Source organism: Heliangelus exortis, chromosome 4 (genome assembly GCF_036169615.1).
Source record: "Heliangelus exortis chromosome 4, bHelExo1.hap1, whole genome shotgun sequence".
Lineage (NCBI taxonomy): Eukaryota > Metazoa > Chordata > Aves > Apodiformes > Trochilidae > Heliangelus > Heliangelus exortis.
The window spans coordinates 22753767-22771115 of record NC_092425.1 but is presented as its reverse complement, the minus strand read 5'-3'; the positions used below and the strand labels follow the sequence as shown (position 1 = coordinate 22771115).

At 36.3% G+C, this 17349-nt stretch overlaps 1 protein-coding gene across 8 annotated transcripts in view; it reads left to right on the top strand.

The window, feature by feature from the left end:
• FAT1 (FAT atypical cadherin 1) overlaps window positions 1–17349 on the top strand; it is a 109557-nt gene that overhangs the window by 66756 nt on the left and 25452 nt on the right. For all 8 annotated transcript variants that reach the window (XM_071743365.1, XM_071743369.1, XM_071743362.1 and 5 more), the window contains 5 exons: window positions 7886–8161; window positions 8378–8588; window positions 10988–15055; window positions 15687–15883; window positions 17134–17287. In XM_071743365.1, the coding sequence (XP_071599466.1) occupies window positions 7886–8161; window positions 8378–8588; window positions 10988–15055; window positions 15687–15883; window positions 17134–17287 (4906 nt within the window). The remainder of the gene's footprint in view (window positions 1–7885; window positions 8162–8377; window positions 8589–10987; window positions 15056–15686; window positions 15884–17133; window positions 17288–17349) is intronic.

Here is a 17349-nt window from a genome sequence, read left to right as displayed (position 1 = left end):
AGGTGATGGCATCTCACTGTATCTTCCTGAGTATTTTCTTCTAGCTTCAGTGGAAGATAGAAATTGGCAAACACTCCCCAAAAATCAGCAAGCTCTGACAAACCAAATTTTTTCAAATTACTGTTTTACTCACTCTCCATGGTAATGGCAGTTCTTTGCAGTTCAACTAGTAAGTTCACTTTAAGGCAGAAGTCTTCTGAGACACTGTTGGAAATAAATCACAGTAAAGTAGGTTATGATATATGTACCTCCTGTTTTTCCCATCTAGTTTCTTTCCCCAGCCCTACATATATATATGGAAGTAAGGCTTAGCTGAGGTTGGTGTGAATGGGGCCATGAGTATAGAAAAGCTCCACATCTCTTCCAAATAGAAAGGAATTATTTACTGATTAAAGACTATTGGATTGGGACAGTAATGTGTCTGTGTTACTTACCCTTATAATTGACCTTTCTCTCAGGACCTCAAAGTGCAGTAAGTGGGTTGCTGTTTTCTTTTCTGAACATGGGAATCTGTTATGAATGCAGTTCTCGTTGTTCACCTTCTCTGAAGAATGTGTATTTTTCTGTTGTCTTTTCTAATGTCTTATATATTGTCTTCTTCATTTTAGCCAGAGGGAAGGATGTTTCTTGTCAATGTTAGCATTTAAAGCAGAATCTTTATTGAGTTATCTGAATATCTGTAGGCTTGATAAGTCAAATAGACTGAATTCAATATTAGAAGGTTGCAAGGTTAACAGTTTCCTTTGAGAGATGTCTTTTCCTTTAATGGTGACAATTGTGGATGATACTCTAGACTGTGAATTTCCAAGCATGACAACACATCATGCAGTCAGAACTTGCTACTGTCATAGCCATGGTACCCCTGCTGCTGGTGCTGAGAACCACCATAAAGGTTTCAGTAGGCCTGCTGTAAATTCACTGCCTAGTTGTAGTAAAACTGTTGAGCAGATTCATTTCTAGTGATTGCAGAGTGCAGGGTAGAATTCACTTGTTAGTTTGAAAAGAATTAAAAGAAACCCAAATCCAACTAAAAGAGAATTCCCTTTGCTGGGAATGTTAGATAGCATGTGGCTTTCCACACACACTTTACCTAACCCCTCCCAAGTTTGCAGTCAAAAATGCCTCCATGGAAAGTATGTTGGGGTAGCCTGGGGACTCATAGAGGCTGAATTGTGGTTTCAATGACTGCAGATCGATCCAGTTCTGCTGCTTCTCATATAGCTGAATGCATGCAGGCGTCCTGAGCTGTCACAGCTAAACCACAATTTGCTTTGTTTTCTGATACAACCAAGAATTGGAAGGTCACAAAACCAGTTTAACCCTTACCCCTTCTCTTCTGCAGGGTTACACGATTCATTTAGTTCTTCTGAGAAGTGCACAGTGTAGCTTTTGTCCAGTTCTTTAAGTGAATTTGTTAGTTTAGAATTTTGTAAAGCCGGGTGAACATTATAAACATCTACCACAGCAGTCTTCTGCAGAATAGTTGGGAGCAGTAGTCTCAAATTTATCATCTCTTATTTCTGTGATTGCTTTTTATATTCTTTTCTTTTGTATCTTTCCTTTCTCAGTCAGAGTTGGTAGGAGCAGAGGTGGTGGTTTCTGTTACAAGCAAACACAAAGACTTCCTTTGCTTTGTCTTCCTTTTTCCCCTGCTTGTGGGATCAGCACAAGTAATGCTGTTGCTGTTCCGAGGCTCAGGTTACTGTGGTATATAGATTGAGGAGTATGGATTAGTTCAAACCCTGCAACTGTTGGGGCATGAACAGACTCCTGGTTTTAACTGATTCTTTTATCTCCCCTGTTACCTCCTGGCCCACCCAAATGGTCTGATCTGTTTAAGATAGCCCTTGGGACTATCATTAAGAACATACATTTCAGATGAGGCTTAATTTCAGGGGAATTAAAAATGTTGATGTGAAATCAAAGTTGAAGGCATGATTTATGGCTTCCAGTGAATGAATACTGTTACTTTCTGCTGAAATAATGATGATTAAAGTTTGAGTGTTGATACTGTGTTGGATTCTTCTGAGTCCTGATAAACAGCTAAAACGGAGTGACAGGGAAAAAAAATCTGAATACTGAGTGCATACATGGGAAAAACAATATGCTGTACTCAGCTTTTAGTTTACAAATACAGTAGACAATTTATCAGGCCTTGATTAACAGCAGAGTAAGTAATTTTGTGTTTAATTTGAAAAGGAAATTACATTTTTCAAGACACTGGGGAGGAGTGCAAGGAATTAAATCTTATTGTGTAAAAACAGTGTGTTGAATCTGACTTTGAACTAGAAGGCATTGGCTGGCCTCAGGCCATTAACATCTGTAGAGCATTTGACTCTTTCAGGACTTTAGTTAAATAGCTTTTTTGAAAAATAGAGCAGCAGTAGGCGTGGAGGCTGCTAGAATTTTTCATGCATCTAAATGCCAAATGCATGATGCAAAACAAGGACAAAAAAATTCCAGGCCTACACTACTGACCTACCAGTAGTGATGCTTTACACCAGATGATGTTAGAGATGACTGGTGTTGTACTGGAAAGGAATATCATGGAAAGAAAAAAAACAAAACAAAAAATTGCTAGTGCTTTTGGATTCTCATGTTTTGGCCTTAAATAGAAAAGGTTATTTACAGGATATAAGTAGTAATATATGAACTATTTCATATATTGGTTGTTTGAGGGAGGGAGAATAAAAGAATTCTGTTTGTAAGCCACTTCCAGTCATTGCTACATCCATTACATTTGTTTTTACTGAATGTAATATTTAAGATTATTTAAAGCTAATTGCAGCATTTTGCCTATTGCTTTGCTATGGCCAGCATTTAATCTTGCTTATGCAAAATTCATATAGATATTACGCTTTGAGGGTGCACTGCACTGCTCTGGAGGGACATTTTAGAACCGGAATACAACTATATTATCTCTGGATAATATAACTTTTTGTTTATGAAAATTCTGGTGTAAAAATGTAAGTCTACTGTATTTATGAATGGAGAGAGTAGGAAGCTTTACACACCACATAGAATCAGCAATTGAAAAATTTGGCTAAAACAATCCAAAGATACACCATGCTTAAATGTTATGCACTGAGTATATTTTGTCAGTGGCACACATCTCCTCTGTAACTTACTTATAATCAATGCATCTTGATACAAATTTAGGTTTCCCCTGTCAGATAACTAATAGTCCTTCCACTAAATAATTCTGGACTGCTTTGTTCTGTGTGTGAACCAAGTTACATCATTCTCAGTAAAGTCAGTGAGTAGAGGGCAATTGTGCAACACAGTAATTGCATAGCCTTGCAATATATGTCACATTTCTCTAGTTCCAGACCATTTTGAGAGCACATTATGGTCTGTTAATGTCAAACTTTTCTAGAGTGGGCCTCCCAATTATGCAGCTTCTCTCTAGTGAGATAATATTAATATATTTCATTTGAATTTAGTATTATAATTCCATAGAGAATTTATGTAGTTGTTTTTATAGTATTATAATACTATTACTTAGAATAATATTACTTTAGAATAACACAAGCTTTTCATATATTTTTTTTTCAGGCAGACCAGTCTGTATTTTTCTATGCAGGTCTTTAAAATTGCATTCACAGTTGTTACTTCAGGTACCTTTCATTTAATTTTAAGGTCTTAACAGTTTACAGAAAAATTTGGTTCCCTTATGTTTTAAAGGACATCTCATATCTAGCACCTGTCAGCATTGGTAAGAATCCTTGTCTTGAAAGAAGGGTTTCCTTAAAACATTTATTTAATAGTTTGGATTGGAAGAAGCCCCTGGAGTTCATCTGGTTTAAACTCCTGCTCAAAGCAGAACAGTCAGGGATGTGTCAAGTTCTAAGGGGTGCCACCTCATGGAGCATACTTTTATGTTAGTGTTTAGCAACTCTCCTTGTCAATACTTTTTTTTCTAATGTTTAATTGTAGTTTTCCTTATAGCTTGTGAGTGTTGCCTCTTGTCATTTCACTGTGCAACCTGAAGAAGTGTCTCTCTCTCTCTTTCCTGCAGCCCCCTTTACACACTGGATCGAGAGCTTTTAGATCCCCATTGATTTTAATGACCCTCTACTGGGTTTGTTTCAGTTTGTCAAAATTTCTCTTGGACTGCAGGGCCCAAAAATGTGGATCTACAGTCCCACTAGTGGATGCCAAATAGAGAGGAATAATTCCTTCCCCCCTCTCTGTTGCTTCCTTTATTAAAGCAGCCCAGTGTGCAGTTAGCCAGGTAAACAAACGGGTGCCCATCGATTCACGTTACACTTACCTGCCAGAATCTGCAGGGAGCCATAAAGTAACAGTAAGTGAGAAATGAATCTTAAGGCATGGAGATTAAAAAAACCTTTCACTTGAATCTAAGATAAACTTTGGATTTTAAGTGCATTTAAAATGATTGCACTAGTAGATCAAATTGTGTATTTGTAGTTGTGTTTACCACTGTAGAGAAAAACTGAGTGCCTTGAGCAGGTAATTTGACAGGTAATGGAATACCTGAGCCAGGCACTCATAGTGACTGAGTCATTATGTATTTTTGTTCATAATTCATATGTAATAGTGCTATACGTTTTGATGAGCTATCTTTTTACCTGCTCGTCCCAACAGTACTTTTTGGAGGCTGTTTCTTTCTGTGTTTGATGGTAAGGCTGTTCTAACTGCTTCACTAGCTAATGCCAGGGGAGGTTGATGCTAAGTCCTCCTGATGATGCTACCAACAGGTCACTTCTCAGCTAAGCAGGCTATGTGGTTAGTCTTGCAGGTACCAACGTTAGTTTACCAGTCAGTACATTCCTGGCATCTAACCTAATACTTTGCACACTTTTTCGTAGTGCTCTATTCTGTTTTCCTGTATTAATTTTGTGTAGTACCAGCAGTACAGCTGGCCATGTCTTCTGCTCCAAAGTCTCATCTATGAATTAAGAGTTGTAGTTGTATATGATCTTTTAATCTTTTGGTTATAAAAATACATTTAAATAGTTTGGTTTCTGTTGGCAGCTGATTTTTTTCTCCATTTTAAAAAAATTCTTTGACCATCTTCATTTGGTTTCAATTTCCTGAAGACCAGTGTTCAGTGAGCAGGTGTCTTTGATGAAATGCTATGTAAGTGACTGTATTGGCATCTTCAGTATTTCTTCTTCCAAGAGGGATTTAAAAGTAGTTTATTGATACAGAATTAAAAGAAAAAAAACAAAAAAACAACAAAACACCACAACTGTGCTTTTGTTGCTTTGTTACATCATCTCTAGTCATGGGAATCTAAAAGAATTACGTATTTAAGGTCATATTCTTTACAGTCCTGTTGTTTGTTTTCCAGTTGTATTCGTTAGTGAATATATTTTACAAGTTGATCTACTATGTATCTTGGATCACCTACCATTAATTTTTCTTCCCACTGTAAATCAATATGTATTTCAGCTCTTTGTTTCCTATCTTTAATCAGTTTCTAATCCATGACAAAAACATCAAAAAAACTCTCCTTAGTTTCCATAGCAACAGCTTGCCACAGATTTTATCAATGTGCCAAATGATTAATTTATTTGTCATTTCTTCTATTTTCTGAGAAATCTGATAAATCATGGGATGCAGCATTTCCTATAAAAAGCAGTGATAGTTATTTTGTATTTTTTCTAGCCAACTGTTTGAAACCCTGGGTAACTACCAATGTTTATGAGTAATACATTAAATGTACTATATATTGGGTTATGACTCACTGGCTTGCAATGCCTAGGACTACAAATACTGAAAATGTTAAGGATTTGTGTGTATGGCTGCTGCAGGTACCAATGCCATGTACACATGCTTGCCTCCCTGCCTATCTCACTCCCTGGAGGTGGAGCTCAGTAGTATTAACAGTGTCTGTAACAACAGGAGGGTTGCCACATTTCCTGTATTTTTTTCTTTGTTTTTTAAAAAAAAACATGCAGTTTGGCAGGACCTGGGGGTTTCTCCTATCTCATCTTGGAGATTTGTTTCTGTTCACCAGCTTATTGAAGCACCTGATCATCTTGCTTACCAATCATGTTATTTCACAGTTTCAAATAAGCTTAAAATAATTTTTATTTCTTGTGTGGCTTTTTATTCTGTGTCTGGCTTTTGACTCTTTAGATTCCATCTTCACCTCTGTTCCTATGTTCCCCTTTATATGCTTCTCTGTTCTTCTTTATTATCCAGATGGAATCCTCAGTGAAAATACTCTTTCTGGTGACAGTTATTTCAGCTGGCAGAGCAAGCAATATCCCAGTTTTTGGCCAGACTTTCTTATATTATAATGCAAAGTTATCCAGAGTTCCATGCTTGGGTCTTCCCAGATTCTCACTTCCATTAATCATTCTTCCCTGTGGTGCCTCTAGGGTTGATGCAAGACTTCATTACTTAGATGCAAAAGTCCTTCTGTTGTTACATAGAACAAAATCCTACCAACACAGTCCCTAACCTCTTGGCAGCATTTGTAAAGTATATCCGAAGACTGACCATGTCTGTTGGGAATTTTTCAGCCTGTATTAACATTGGTCATTAGGAAGAACTCAATGTATATATTACATAGCAATATAGCTTACATAGTAATAGCTTACATAGTAGTTGCAACCTGGGGTAACATACTTGCAATTGAAATAAGTATTTTAGGAATTTACATGTTTGATTTACTCCTGTGATACACTTTACACGTGTTTTTCTTGGTACAAGTTTTAACCTAAGATGCTGGTTTGCAAGGTTATAGTTGAGGAAGTTTTATCTTCCTGTAGCAAGGTGTAGTTTCTTTAACACCATTTGGATTCATCTCATTTAGTTTCTACTGCATGCAGTTTGGTACTTTGTCTAAATTACATCTCTAGACTCCACCAGACATCAATAGAAAGCAAACAAGATTCAAAGAGCAATGTAATAAGTGTGTATTTTAAACACCTGTTGGTGGCACTTTAGTAATTTATACAAAGCAGCTAATCTTTGTGTGACTAAAAGCAGAGCTGTATGTGCAGGACTTAAAGAACTTGAATTTAGCTATGTGTTCTTGGAGCTTTGCTGTCTACCTGCCAGCTCCTCTGATTGACTGTAACTTGTCTGATGTTGCTGATGTTGAAGGAACAGGACGGTGGCTGAGTGTCTTACCCCTTTTATGTAAAAGTTCTATGCTGTCAGCCTGGGTGTGCAGGGATCTTGTGTGGTTCCAGTGGATACTGTTATTCAGACAAAAAGCATTGCCTGTAGAGCACAGAGGTGAACCCAGCAGAATGTGTGTGGGAAAATACAATTTGAAGCATCAAAGTTAATTTAACATCAGAGAAACAGCGTTGGTGCCCAGTTACCTATGTTGAGATTGTGCTACATGGCTTAAGAAGAGCAAAAAATACCAGTAGTTCTTACAAATAATATGCTTCTGTGGGAATTCCACCACTTTTACATTCTTCTGGGCTTGAAAATGTAAGAGGCTATAAAAGTATTATTTCGTGTGAGGATAAGGTGTAGTACAGTGCATCCTCTGCCTTGGAAAAAGTTGCTTAAAATTCCAAATCTGCACAAATAAAAAGGATTTTAACCCACCCGGGGATATGTATTGAGATTTATTTTTTGTTGTTGTTGTTACTCCAGAATTACTAAGAGATTCTTTTTCACTTTGCTATAGACAGAAGTCATTCCCTTTAATCTTTACCTAATGCATTTTTGATTGTGTAGATTTCTGGTTCAGCTTTGGGTAAGGTGAGGCAGATTTGCGTTTAGTGAAGTTCTTCTATGCCTCTTATGCCTCTCTCCTTCCCTGGGGAAAAAAAAATAAAAAATCTTGCATTGGAATTATTTCAATATTATGGGTTGATTTTTAATGAATTATCCTCTTTCCATCTTGTTTCCCAAATATCCTCAATGCTTTCACATTTTATCATTTCAGGTGTACATCAAAGTTATAGACACAAATAATCACAGGCCTCAGTTTTCTGCTTCAAAATACGAAGTTGTTATACCTGAAGACACCATACCAGAGACAGAAATTCTGCAAGTCAGTGCCACAGACAGAGATGAGAAGAATAAACTGATATACACTATGCAGGGCAGCACTGATCCCATCAGTCTTAAAAAATTTCGTCTGGACCCTGCAACTGGCTCTCTTTATACTTCAGAAAAACTGGATCATGAGACCATGAAACAGCATATTCTCACAGTAATGGTAAATAAGCACAGAATTTCTTCTGTAAATTACAGATGGGTCTTTTTTAATGACTTCTTAATTCATCCCCTTAATTCAAGCATTTATGTGTTTTATTTGTATGTGGTCTTTGTGACTGGTACCGAGATTGAACCATTACTAATTGAACCATTACTAATATTTGAAGAACTTGTGAAATAAGAGTGTGAATTATTGGTACTATGCTGATCGTTTCAGGTTCGAGATCAAGATGTTCCTGTAAAGCGCAACTATGCCAGAGTCCTCATCAATGTCAGTGACACCAATGACCATGCCCCATGGTTTACCAGCTCTTCCTATGAAGGACGAGTGTACGAGTCATCAGCTGTTGGATCAGCCGTACTCCAGGTTACAGCATTAGATAAGGACAAAGGAAAAAATGCAGAAATTGTGTACTCCATTGATTCAGGTATATTGACTTTCTCATATCTCCAGTTTATTTTGGCATGATACTTGCTAATATTTTGTTTCAGCTGTAGATACGTTAAAAAATAGCTGTGACACGGAGGGCAGGACTGGTGCATGTGTCGTATTCTGTGTCTTTAAGATACAGCCTAGGGACATTGAAAAAAAAATAACAATGGCCAATATTCATCTGCCTCCCTAATCTATATTTATGTTATCCTTTAGGATACATTTGGATCATTTTAGTAGCAGTAAAAGAAAAAGCTACCTTTAAAAGAGGTATTTTCTTTAGAAATCACAGAAGCCTTAAGTAGAGTCTAAATCTTAAAAAAGCAATCTTTTTTATAATGTATTGATATTTTGTGACATAGGCAAAGCAAGGATTTGATGAAAAGAGTAAGAACCTGAGACGGCTGCTTTTGTGTCCAGCAGAATATGAAACAAAGGAGATCAGAAATAATTTACAAATACTTCACAAATAATTTACAAATACCACTAAGGACCCCTACTTTTAAAGTTAAACTTTCTGCTAGATTTAGCAAGGAAGGGGTTGCTTTCCGTGGTTCTCTCTGGATGACTGTAAATAATGAGAGTGCTGTTCTAGCTCAACAAAAATATATAAGATTATCTTCAGTAGCTGTCCAATTTGGTATTAAGGCTTCTTTCAGATTGCAGACCAGATGAGAGCATTAGATGCTGGTCCTTATTTTTACTGTCAGTATCTCTTTGAACTTTCTTATAACAATGCAATTCAAATTATGGCAATTTTGAGTATTACAAAACCAGGATGGCATAGTGATCAGTTAGCAGGTGGAAGTGAGTTTTTGGTTCAGTCCATTAAGTAATTTTAAAAAGATTCCCAATCACAAGCAGAAGCAGTGTATTAAAGAAAACAGTAGGTAAAAAATTATGCAGTTGCTGTTGCATACAAGGTGATATGCACAAATGTTTTTTACTTGACATGATTTGCTATGTAAAGCCTAGTAATTGCTACTGTAAATATTTTCCTGTTCTTCCTGAAAGTGTTTATTTTGACATGACAAGATACTTCCACACTATCAAAATGAAGGTGTGATAATGATGCTTTAAAGAGGAAGGCAGTATTTAAATGTCTCACAAGTTGCTTAAAATATATATTTGTGTTCTGTTATTTATATAAATAGGACTTTTTTACTAAGCAGGACAATAATGTCCATGAAACTTGCCTTTCCCATTTCAGTAGTGCTTATTTTACAAATGCCAAAACATGGCAAGAAAAACATGCATATATGTACTGTCTAGAATGAAGTTACACCCTGTTTTCTTCATTTTTTTCTAGCTTTTTCTAATGCAAGGCTTTCTTTGGTTTATTATACAGAGCTGTGATCTGCTGGGAGGTTGAAGTGTTATAATTAATGTTCTAGGGATATGGAAGGAACATTCTTTAAATGTTTGTAATGGCTGCTTAGATTTGTAATGGGATATCATAAGAATGCCATTGTTTTTAGATTTTCTTTGAAACCAACCAACAAAAAAAACCCAAAACACAACACCAGATGCCCCCCCCTTGCCTACTTGTATGCATAACTCAGAAGTTCTTAATGAATTTTTTCCATGCTGAGAATATAGCTTTAGTAATATATTTTTTTTCAAGGAAGTAAAATGTTAAATCTTAACTGTATTTCATACATGACCTGAATATTGTGTGCAGTGTAGTTTAGCTATATAAGGAAAATATAAGGAAAACAGATGTTTATCAAACGGTAGTTTTTTAATCTTCAGCAGGTAGGGGTTTTTTTTTAATTCTATCACAGGAAATAACTTCCTTTATATTCATGTGAGCTTAGGAGAGAAATAACTTTTGGTTCAACTCAGTTTAATTTTGAAGCAGCTATTTAAACAATACTTGCATAAGCAGTTAAAATTCATAAGTGTGCATTAATTAAAACACTACTGTTTTTAAAAGCAGTGTAGTTTTTTGAGATCATAAAATGTAGCTTATATTTCACTAATGCTAACTTAATATAATTTTCTGTCAGCTTCAGTTGATATTTAAGTTTTCTTAAACATGAACTCAATGACAAAGATAATTTTAATAAAATGCATAATTTATAATGTTGAAACTTGCAAAATACTTGTTATCTTTTTAAAGTTTTTAATGGAAATGAAGCAATCCTTCTGTGTTTGTTTTTAAGGCTTGGATGGCCCTGCTGACTGTTTTATGCAAAGTTTTCAGAAGTTAACTTAGAATTCGTGTTAACTGTTGAATACAGCAAGCTTTCCATAGAAGCTAAAAAACATCTTTTAAACAAAATTCTCTGTATTAATATTTGCTATGTGATCTCTTTTCATATATAGCTGAATAAGAAATTATCCTTTACGGTTTTTATGCGTCTCTTAATTATTTGCCTTTTTTCTTTACAGGGAATGTTGGAAATTCCTTTTTTATAGATCCCATTTTGGGTATGATAAAAACTGCAAAGGAATTAGATCGTAGTAACCAGGAAGAGTACAACCTGATGGTAAAAGCTACAGACAAAGGAGATCATCCAATGAGTGAAGTGGCCTCTGTGCATATATTTGTTACGGTTTCTGATAATGCCTCACCAAGATTCACAGCAAAAGAATATTCTACAGAAATCAGTGAAAGTGCCAGCATTGGCAGTTTTGTTGGAATGGTTACAGCATACAGTCAGTCTTCTGTAGTTTATGAAATAAAGGATGGTAATATAGGTGATGCCTTTGCTATCAACCCAAACTCAGGTGTTATTGTTTCTCAGAGGGTACTTGATTTTGAGACTTTGCCTATTTATACTCTAACAGTGCAAGGAACAAACATGGCTGGCTTATCCACTAATGCAACAGTTCTGATACATCTTCAGGATGAGAATGACAATTCACCAGTTTTTACGCAGGCTGAATATACAGGACTCATCAGTGAATCAGCTTCAATTAATAGTGTGGTTCTGACTGACAAGAATATCCCATTAGTAATTCGAGCTACAGATGCTGATAAGGAATCTAATGCTTTGCTTGTTTATCAGATTGTTGAACCATCTGTCCGCAGGTATTTTGCTATTGATTCTAGCACTGGTGCAATTCGAACAGTTATGAGTCTGGACTACGAAGAGACAAATATTTTCCACTTTTCAGTGCAAGTGTATGACATGGGGATACCACGGTTATATGCAGAATATGCAGCCAATGTTACTATTTATGTCATTGACATCAATGATTGCCCTCCTGTGTTTTCAAGGGAGTTGTATGAGACATCCATTTTGGTTCCAACCTATAAAGGCGTGAAAGTCATCAGCGTAAACGCCACTGATGCGGATTCAGGCACTTTTTCACAATTAATTTATTCCATTATTGATGGCAACATCGGAGAAAAATTTTCAGTAAATCCTAAGACTGGAGACATAACAGTACATAATACAACTCAGTTAAGAAGCAGATACGAACTAACAGTGAGAGCATCTGATGGCAGATTTGCAAGCACTGCATCTGTAAAAATTAATGTGAAAGAAAGCAAAGCAAGCCAGCTGAAGTTCACACAGAGTTCTTACTCTGCAACAGTGCAGGAGAATTCTACAGAGGCAAAAACAATAGCTGTTGTTACTGCTATAGGGAATCAAATAAATGAGCCATTATTTTACCATATTCTAAATCCAGACAGCAGATTTAAAATAAGCCCAACTTCAGGAGTTCTTTCTACAACAGGAATACCATTTGACCGTGAGCAGCAAGAATCTTTTGATGTGGTTATAGAAGTGACAGAGGAATATAAATTATCAGTTGTTGCACACATTGTGGTTAAAGTCACGGTGGAAGATGTTAATGATAATGCTCCATTTTTTGTCAATCTTCCATATTATGCTGTTGTTAAAGTAGACTCTGAAGTAGGCTATGTTATCCAGCGTGTCACTGCAGTAGATAAAGATACAGGCAGAAATGGAGAGGTGCATTACTACCTCAAAGAACATCATGAACATTTCCAAATTGATCCCACTGGTGAAATCTCACTGAAGAAGAAGTTTGAACCAGACACATTAAATAAGGAGTACCTGGTCACAGTAGTGGCAAAAGATGGAGGAGACCCTGCTTTTTCTGCTGAAGTTACAGTCCTAATTACAGTTATGAGTAAAGCTATGCCAGTTTTTGAAAAACCTTTCTACAGTGCAGAGATACCAGAAAACATTCAGCTTCATAGTCCCGTGGTACATGTTCAAGCAAACAGCCCAGAAGGACTTAAGGTGTTTTACAGTATTACAGATGGAGATCCTTTCAATCAGTTCACTATTAACTTCAACACTGGAGTTATAAATGTTGTTTCCCCTCTTGATTTTGAGTCTCATCCAGCCTACAAGCTGAGTATTCGAGCAACAGACTCTTTAACTGGGGCACATGCTCATGTGTTTGTAGACATAATAGTGGAAGACATCAATGATAATCCTCCTGTGTTTACAGAGCAGTCTTACACTGCAACCCTCTCTGAGGCATCTGTCATTGGAACATCTGTTGTACAAGTGAGTGCTACAGACACCGACTCTGGAACAAACAGAGGGATTTCCTATCACTTGGTTGAGGACAATAGTAAAAGCCATGACTACTTCCACATAGATAGCAACACTGGACTCATTCTTACAGCAAGAACTTTGGACTATGAACTAATTAAGCAACACAAATTATTAATAAGAGCCATAGATGGTGGCATGTTGCCCTTAAGCAGTGATACTGTTGTCACTGTTGATGTAACTGATCTCAATGATAACCCTCCTCTTTTTAGCCAATTGCTTTATGAAGCTAAAATTAGTGAACTGGCTCCCCGAGGGCATTTTGTGACATGTGTGCAAGCCTCTGATGCAGATATTTCAGATGTTGACAATCTGGAGTACTCCATTCTGACAGGCAATGACCAGAAGAATTTTGTAATTAATAGTAAAACTGGTATTATCACCATCTCAAACCTACGCAGACAGACACTGAAGTCACATTATAATCTTAATGTGTCTGTTTCTGATGGGGTCTTCAGAAGCTCAGCCCAAGTCCATATAACTGTAACCAGTGCCAATATGCACAGTCCTGTTTTCAGCCAGAATGAATATGAGGTTGAACTAGCTGAAAATGCTCCATTGCATACTTTGGTGACTGAAGTTAAAGCAACAGATGAAGATTCTGGAACATACGGCCACGTCACTTACCACATTGTGAATGACTTTGCAAAAGAGAGATTTTACACAAATGGGAGAGGGCAGATATTTACCTCTGCAAAGCTTGACCGTGAAACACAAGCAGAAAAAGTAATTGCCATTAGTTTAATGGCCAAAGATTCAGGAGGAAAAGTTGCTTTCTGTACTGTTAATGTAATACTTACAGATGACAATGATAATGCTCCTCAGTTCCGAGCAACAGAGTATGAAGTAAATATTGGATCTGATGTTCCACGAGGCACTTCTGTCGTTAAAGTCTGGGCATCTGATGCTGATGAGGGTACAAATGCAGACATCACATATGCTATTGAAGCAGAGTCTGAAAATGTTAAAGAAAATTTGGAAATCGATACATTGTCTGGTATAATTACTACAAAAGAAAGCTTAATTGGTTTAGAAAATGAGTTTCTGACCTTTTTTGTTAGAGCAGTCGATGGTGGAACCCCCAAAAAAGAGTCCGTTGTTCCTGTCTATGCTAGAATACTCCCACCAGAAGTGCCTCTTCCAAAATTTTCAGAGCCATTTTATTCTTACACAGTTTCTGAGAGCATTCCAGTTGGGACGGAGATAGACATTATCAAGGCAGAACATAATCAGACACTAGTATATAGTCTGATTAAAGGCAACACTCCTGAAAGTAATAGAGATGATATTTTTGTGATGGACCGACGGACTGGAGAGTTGAAACTTGAGAAGAGCCTTGATCATGAAACAACTAAATGGTACCAGTTCTCAGTTCAAGCCCAGTATGTAAATGAAGGTTATAATGTTGTTTCCTCAGTGGAGGTGAGCATCCAGGTAAAAGATGCAAATGATAACAAACCAGTTTTGGAGTCCAATCCATATGAGGCATTCATTGTAGAAAATGTGCCAGCTGGAACAAGAGTCATCCAGGTTAAAGGAACTGACTTAGATTCAGGACCCAATGGGCAGGTTACTTACAGCTTGGATCCTTCTCAAGAATTAGATATTATAGAGTGTTTTGCCATAAACATGGAAACTGGCTGGGTCACCACTCTCAAAGAACTTGATCATGAGAAACGAGGCAAATACAAAATCACAGTGATTGCATCTGATCGAGGTGAAAAAAATCAACTGTCTTCTCTGGCAGTGGTTGAAGTGACTGTTACAGATGTGAATGACAATCCTCCACGCTTTACTGCAGAGATATATAAAGGAACAGTCAGTGAGGATGACCCTCCTGGTGGAGTAATTGCCATCCTGAGTACAACTGATGCAGATACAGAAGAAGCCAACCGACAGGTCTCTTACTACATTACAGGTAAATCTTTCTGAGTTGTTTCAGAATAATCATTTAAGGGGACCTGGAACGATGGGAAATATAACTTAATCTTCCAAGTTATTAAAAAATAATATAAATATCTAGAGCTGCAAAGAAATAACGTGTATTTCTTAATATGAATATTAAAAACTTTAAGGGAAAAAAAGAATTTTAGGAAATGGGTCTTTTGCTTTCCATTTCACATTTGCCTGGATTAATTTGCTTTCCTACATTTGTTGTTTATTTATAAATCAAATTTTATTTAAAAATACACTGAAATTAGTGATGTAGTTAGAAAACAAATTAAGGAAATTTCACAAAATAATAGACTAATTTCCAGTGGAATATTTTATTGGCATTTGTTATTTAGCGTATGTCTTGGTATGATGTTATATATAATGCTACATTAATTTCTAATTGATTTTTATTGACTTTTGTTTGCAGTTAAACTTGTCATATGAGCATCTACTGACAATTTCTAGCTGGAAAATTAAGCTGTTTCCCTATAAAGTCACAGAGAGTGGCTGCTTATTTGCATTTGGGTTTTTTTTTCTTAAGCTATAACTTAATTTTGATAGAGCAATAGTGTGAATCTCTGATCTTTAACTAAATGTATCTTTTCATATTTCAGGAGGTGATCCCTTGGGACAGTTTGCTATTGAAAATATACAGAATGAGTGGAAGGTCTATGTCAAAAAGCCTCTGGACAGGGAAGAAAAGGATAATTACCTTCTAAATATTACATCTACTGATGGGACCTTTGCAACTAAAGCTGTGGTGGAGGTTAAAGTCCTTGATGCTAATGATAACAGCCCTATCTGTGAAAAGGTAGGCACAGTCTTGTATCTTTAGTGTTCAGCTGCTTCAATACATAAAATATAAACTTCCTCTGAAATTGCACTTCAGGAAACAGATGAACAGGAATTCCTTTTACTTTACTAACAGAAATTTGAACTATTAAAATAGAATGCTATCAAAGAAAAGTAATTACATGGACAGATTTCTTAAATAATAAAAGTCCAGATTCAGTCATGTAATTTGAACACTGAGTATTTGAAGAGTATGAGGATAATTCTGGTACATTTCTCCTATGTTACTGCATACTTTTCCAAAAGGAATTGTTTTAAGCTGCAGCCATGATCTTCTAAATGCTTTGTTTTCTGGAGGTAGGAAAGTCTCAAAGAAGGTTGCATACCATCACTCAGTTGATATATTTGTGCATTTCCCATGTTAAGAGTTGAAAAGACTGGAATATTATCCTAAAGTTCTTGATCCAACAGCATTAACGATCTGTAATCCAGAAATGTTTCTTGTTACAAAGCCATCTGCCTCATTGCAAAAATGGACATGAAAAATAAAGAATGGAAAAAATAATAGAAAGATGGACCCCGCAAGCTGGGGTTTTTTTGTTTTTTTTTCCCTTGGTATGGGAAGGATCATGTGTAAAATGACCATTTGTCTTTTTCTTAGTCAATGTTAGTTTGTGTTGCTTACTTGCACCTATATGATTGCAGTTATATACAGACTGGTACATCTGTGTATTTTATTTTGTTGTAAGGCTTAATCCTTCTAATTTAATGCACATCCCTGATATGGATGAGCTGTAAGAGTGCTTAGTACCTTTAAATCCTGTGTGTTTTTACCAAAACTGAAAGCTTTTATTTTATGCGATTACAAAAAAGGCAGGTATGAATTTCTTCAAGACTGAACCAGACCTAGAAAAGATAATTTACCAAAGGTGGGAAAAATGCAATTACCAAAAATTTAGAACTTCTATTTTTGGAATGAGTTTATTTATCAGTTACAAGTTTTTATAGTTCTCAGTTACGCGGTGGTACTTAACAGTCCCTATGGTTACAGTATTAATCACCCTTCTGAGTAATCTAATAAATGTGAGGTAATTCATTAGAAAATCATAAATTCTTTTATTGTCAGGTATCTCACCTTCTGGTTCACTTTGTATGTTACAAACCATCCAAACAGGATATTCTCTCATCTGTTATTCCTTTTCTCTCCTCTTTCCAAGCTCTTCTGACTTCACATGGTTAGTCTTTCAATGTAACTTTAAAATCTTGCAGGCTTTGTACACTGATTCTGTTCCTGAGGATGCCCTTCCTGGCAAACTGATAATGCAGGTGTCTGCTTCGGATGCAGATATTCGTTCCAATGCAGAAATTACTTACACACTGCATGGCACAGGAGCAGAAAAATTCAGGCTCACTCCTGACACAGGTAATAATACTTTATACAAAATACCAATCATTACATCAACCTACTAAATTAGTGTCACTAAT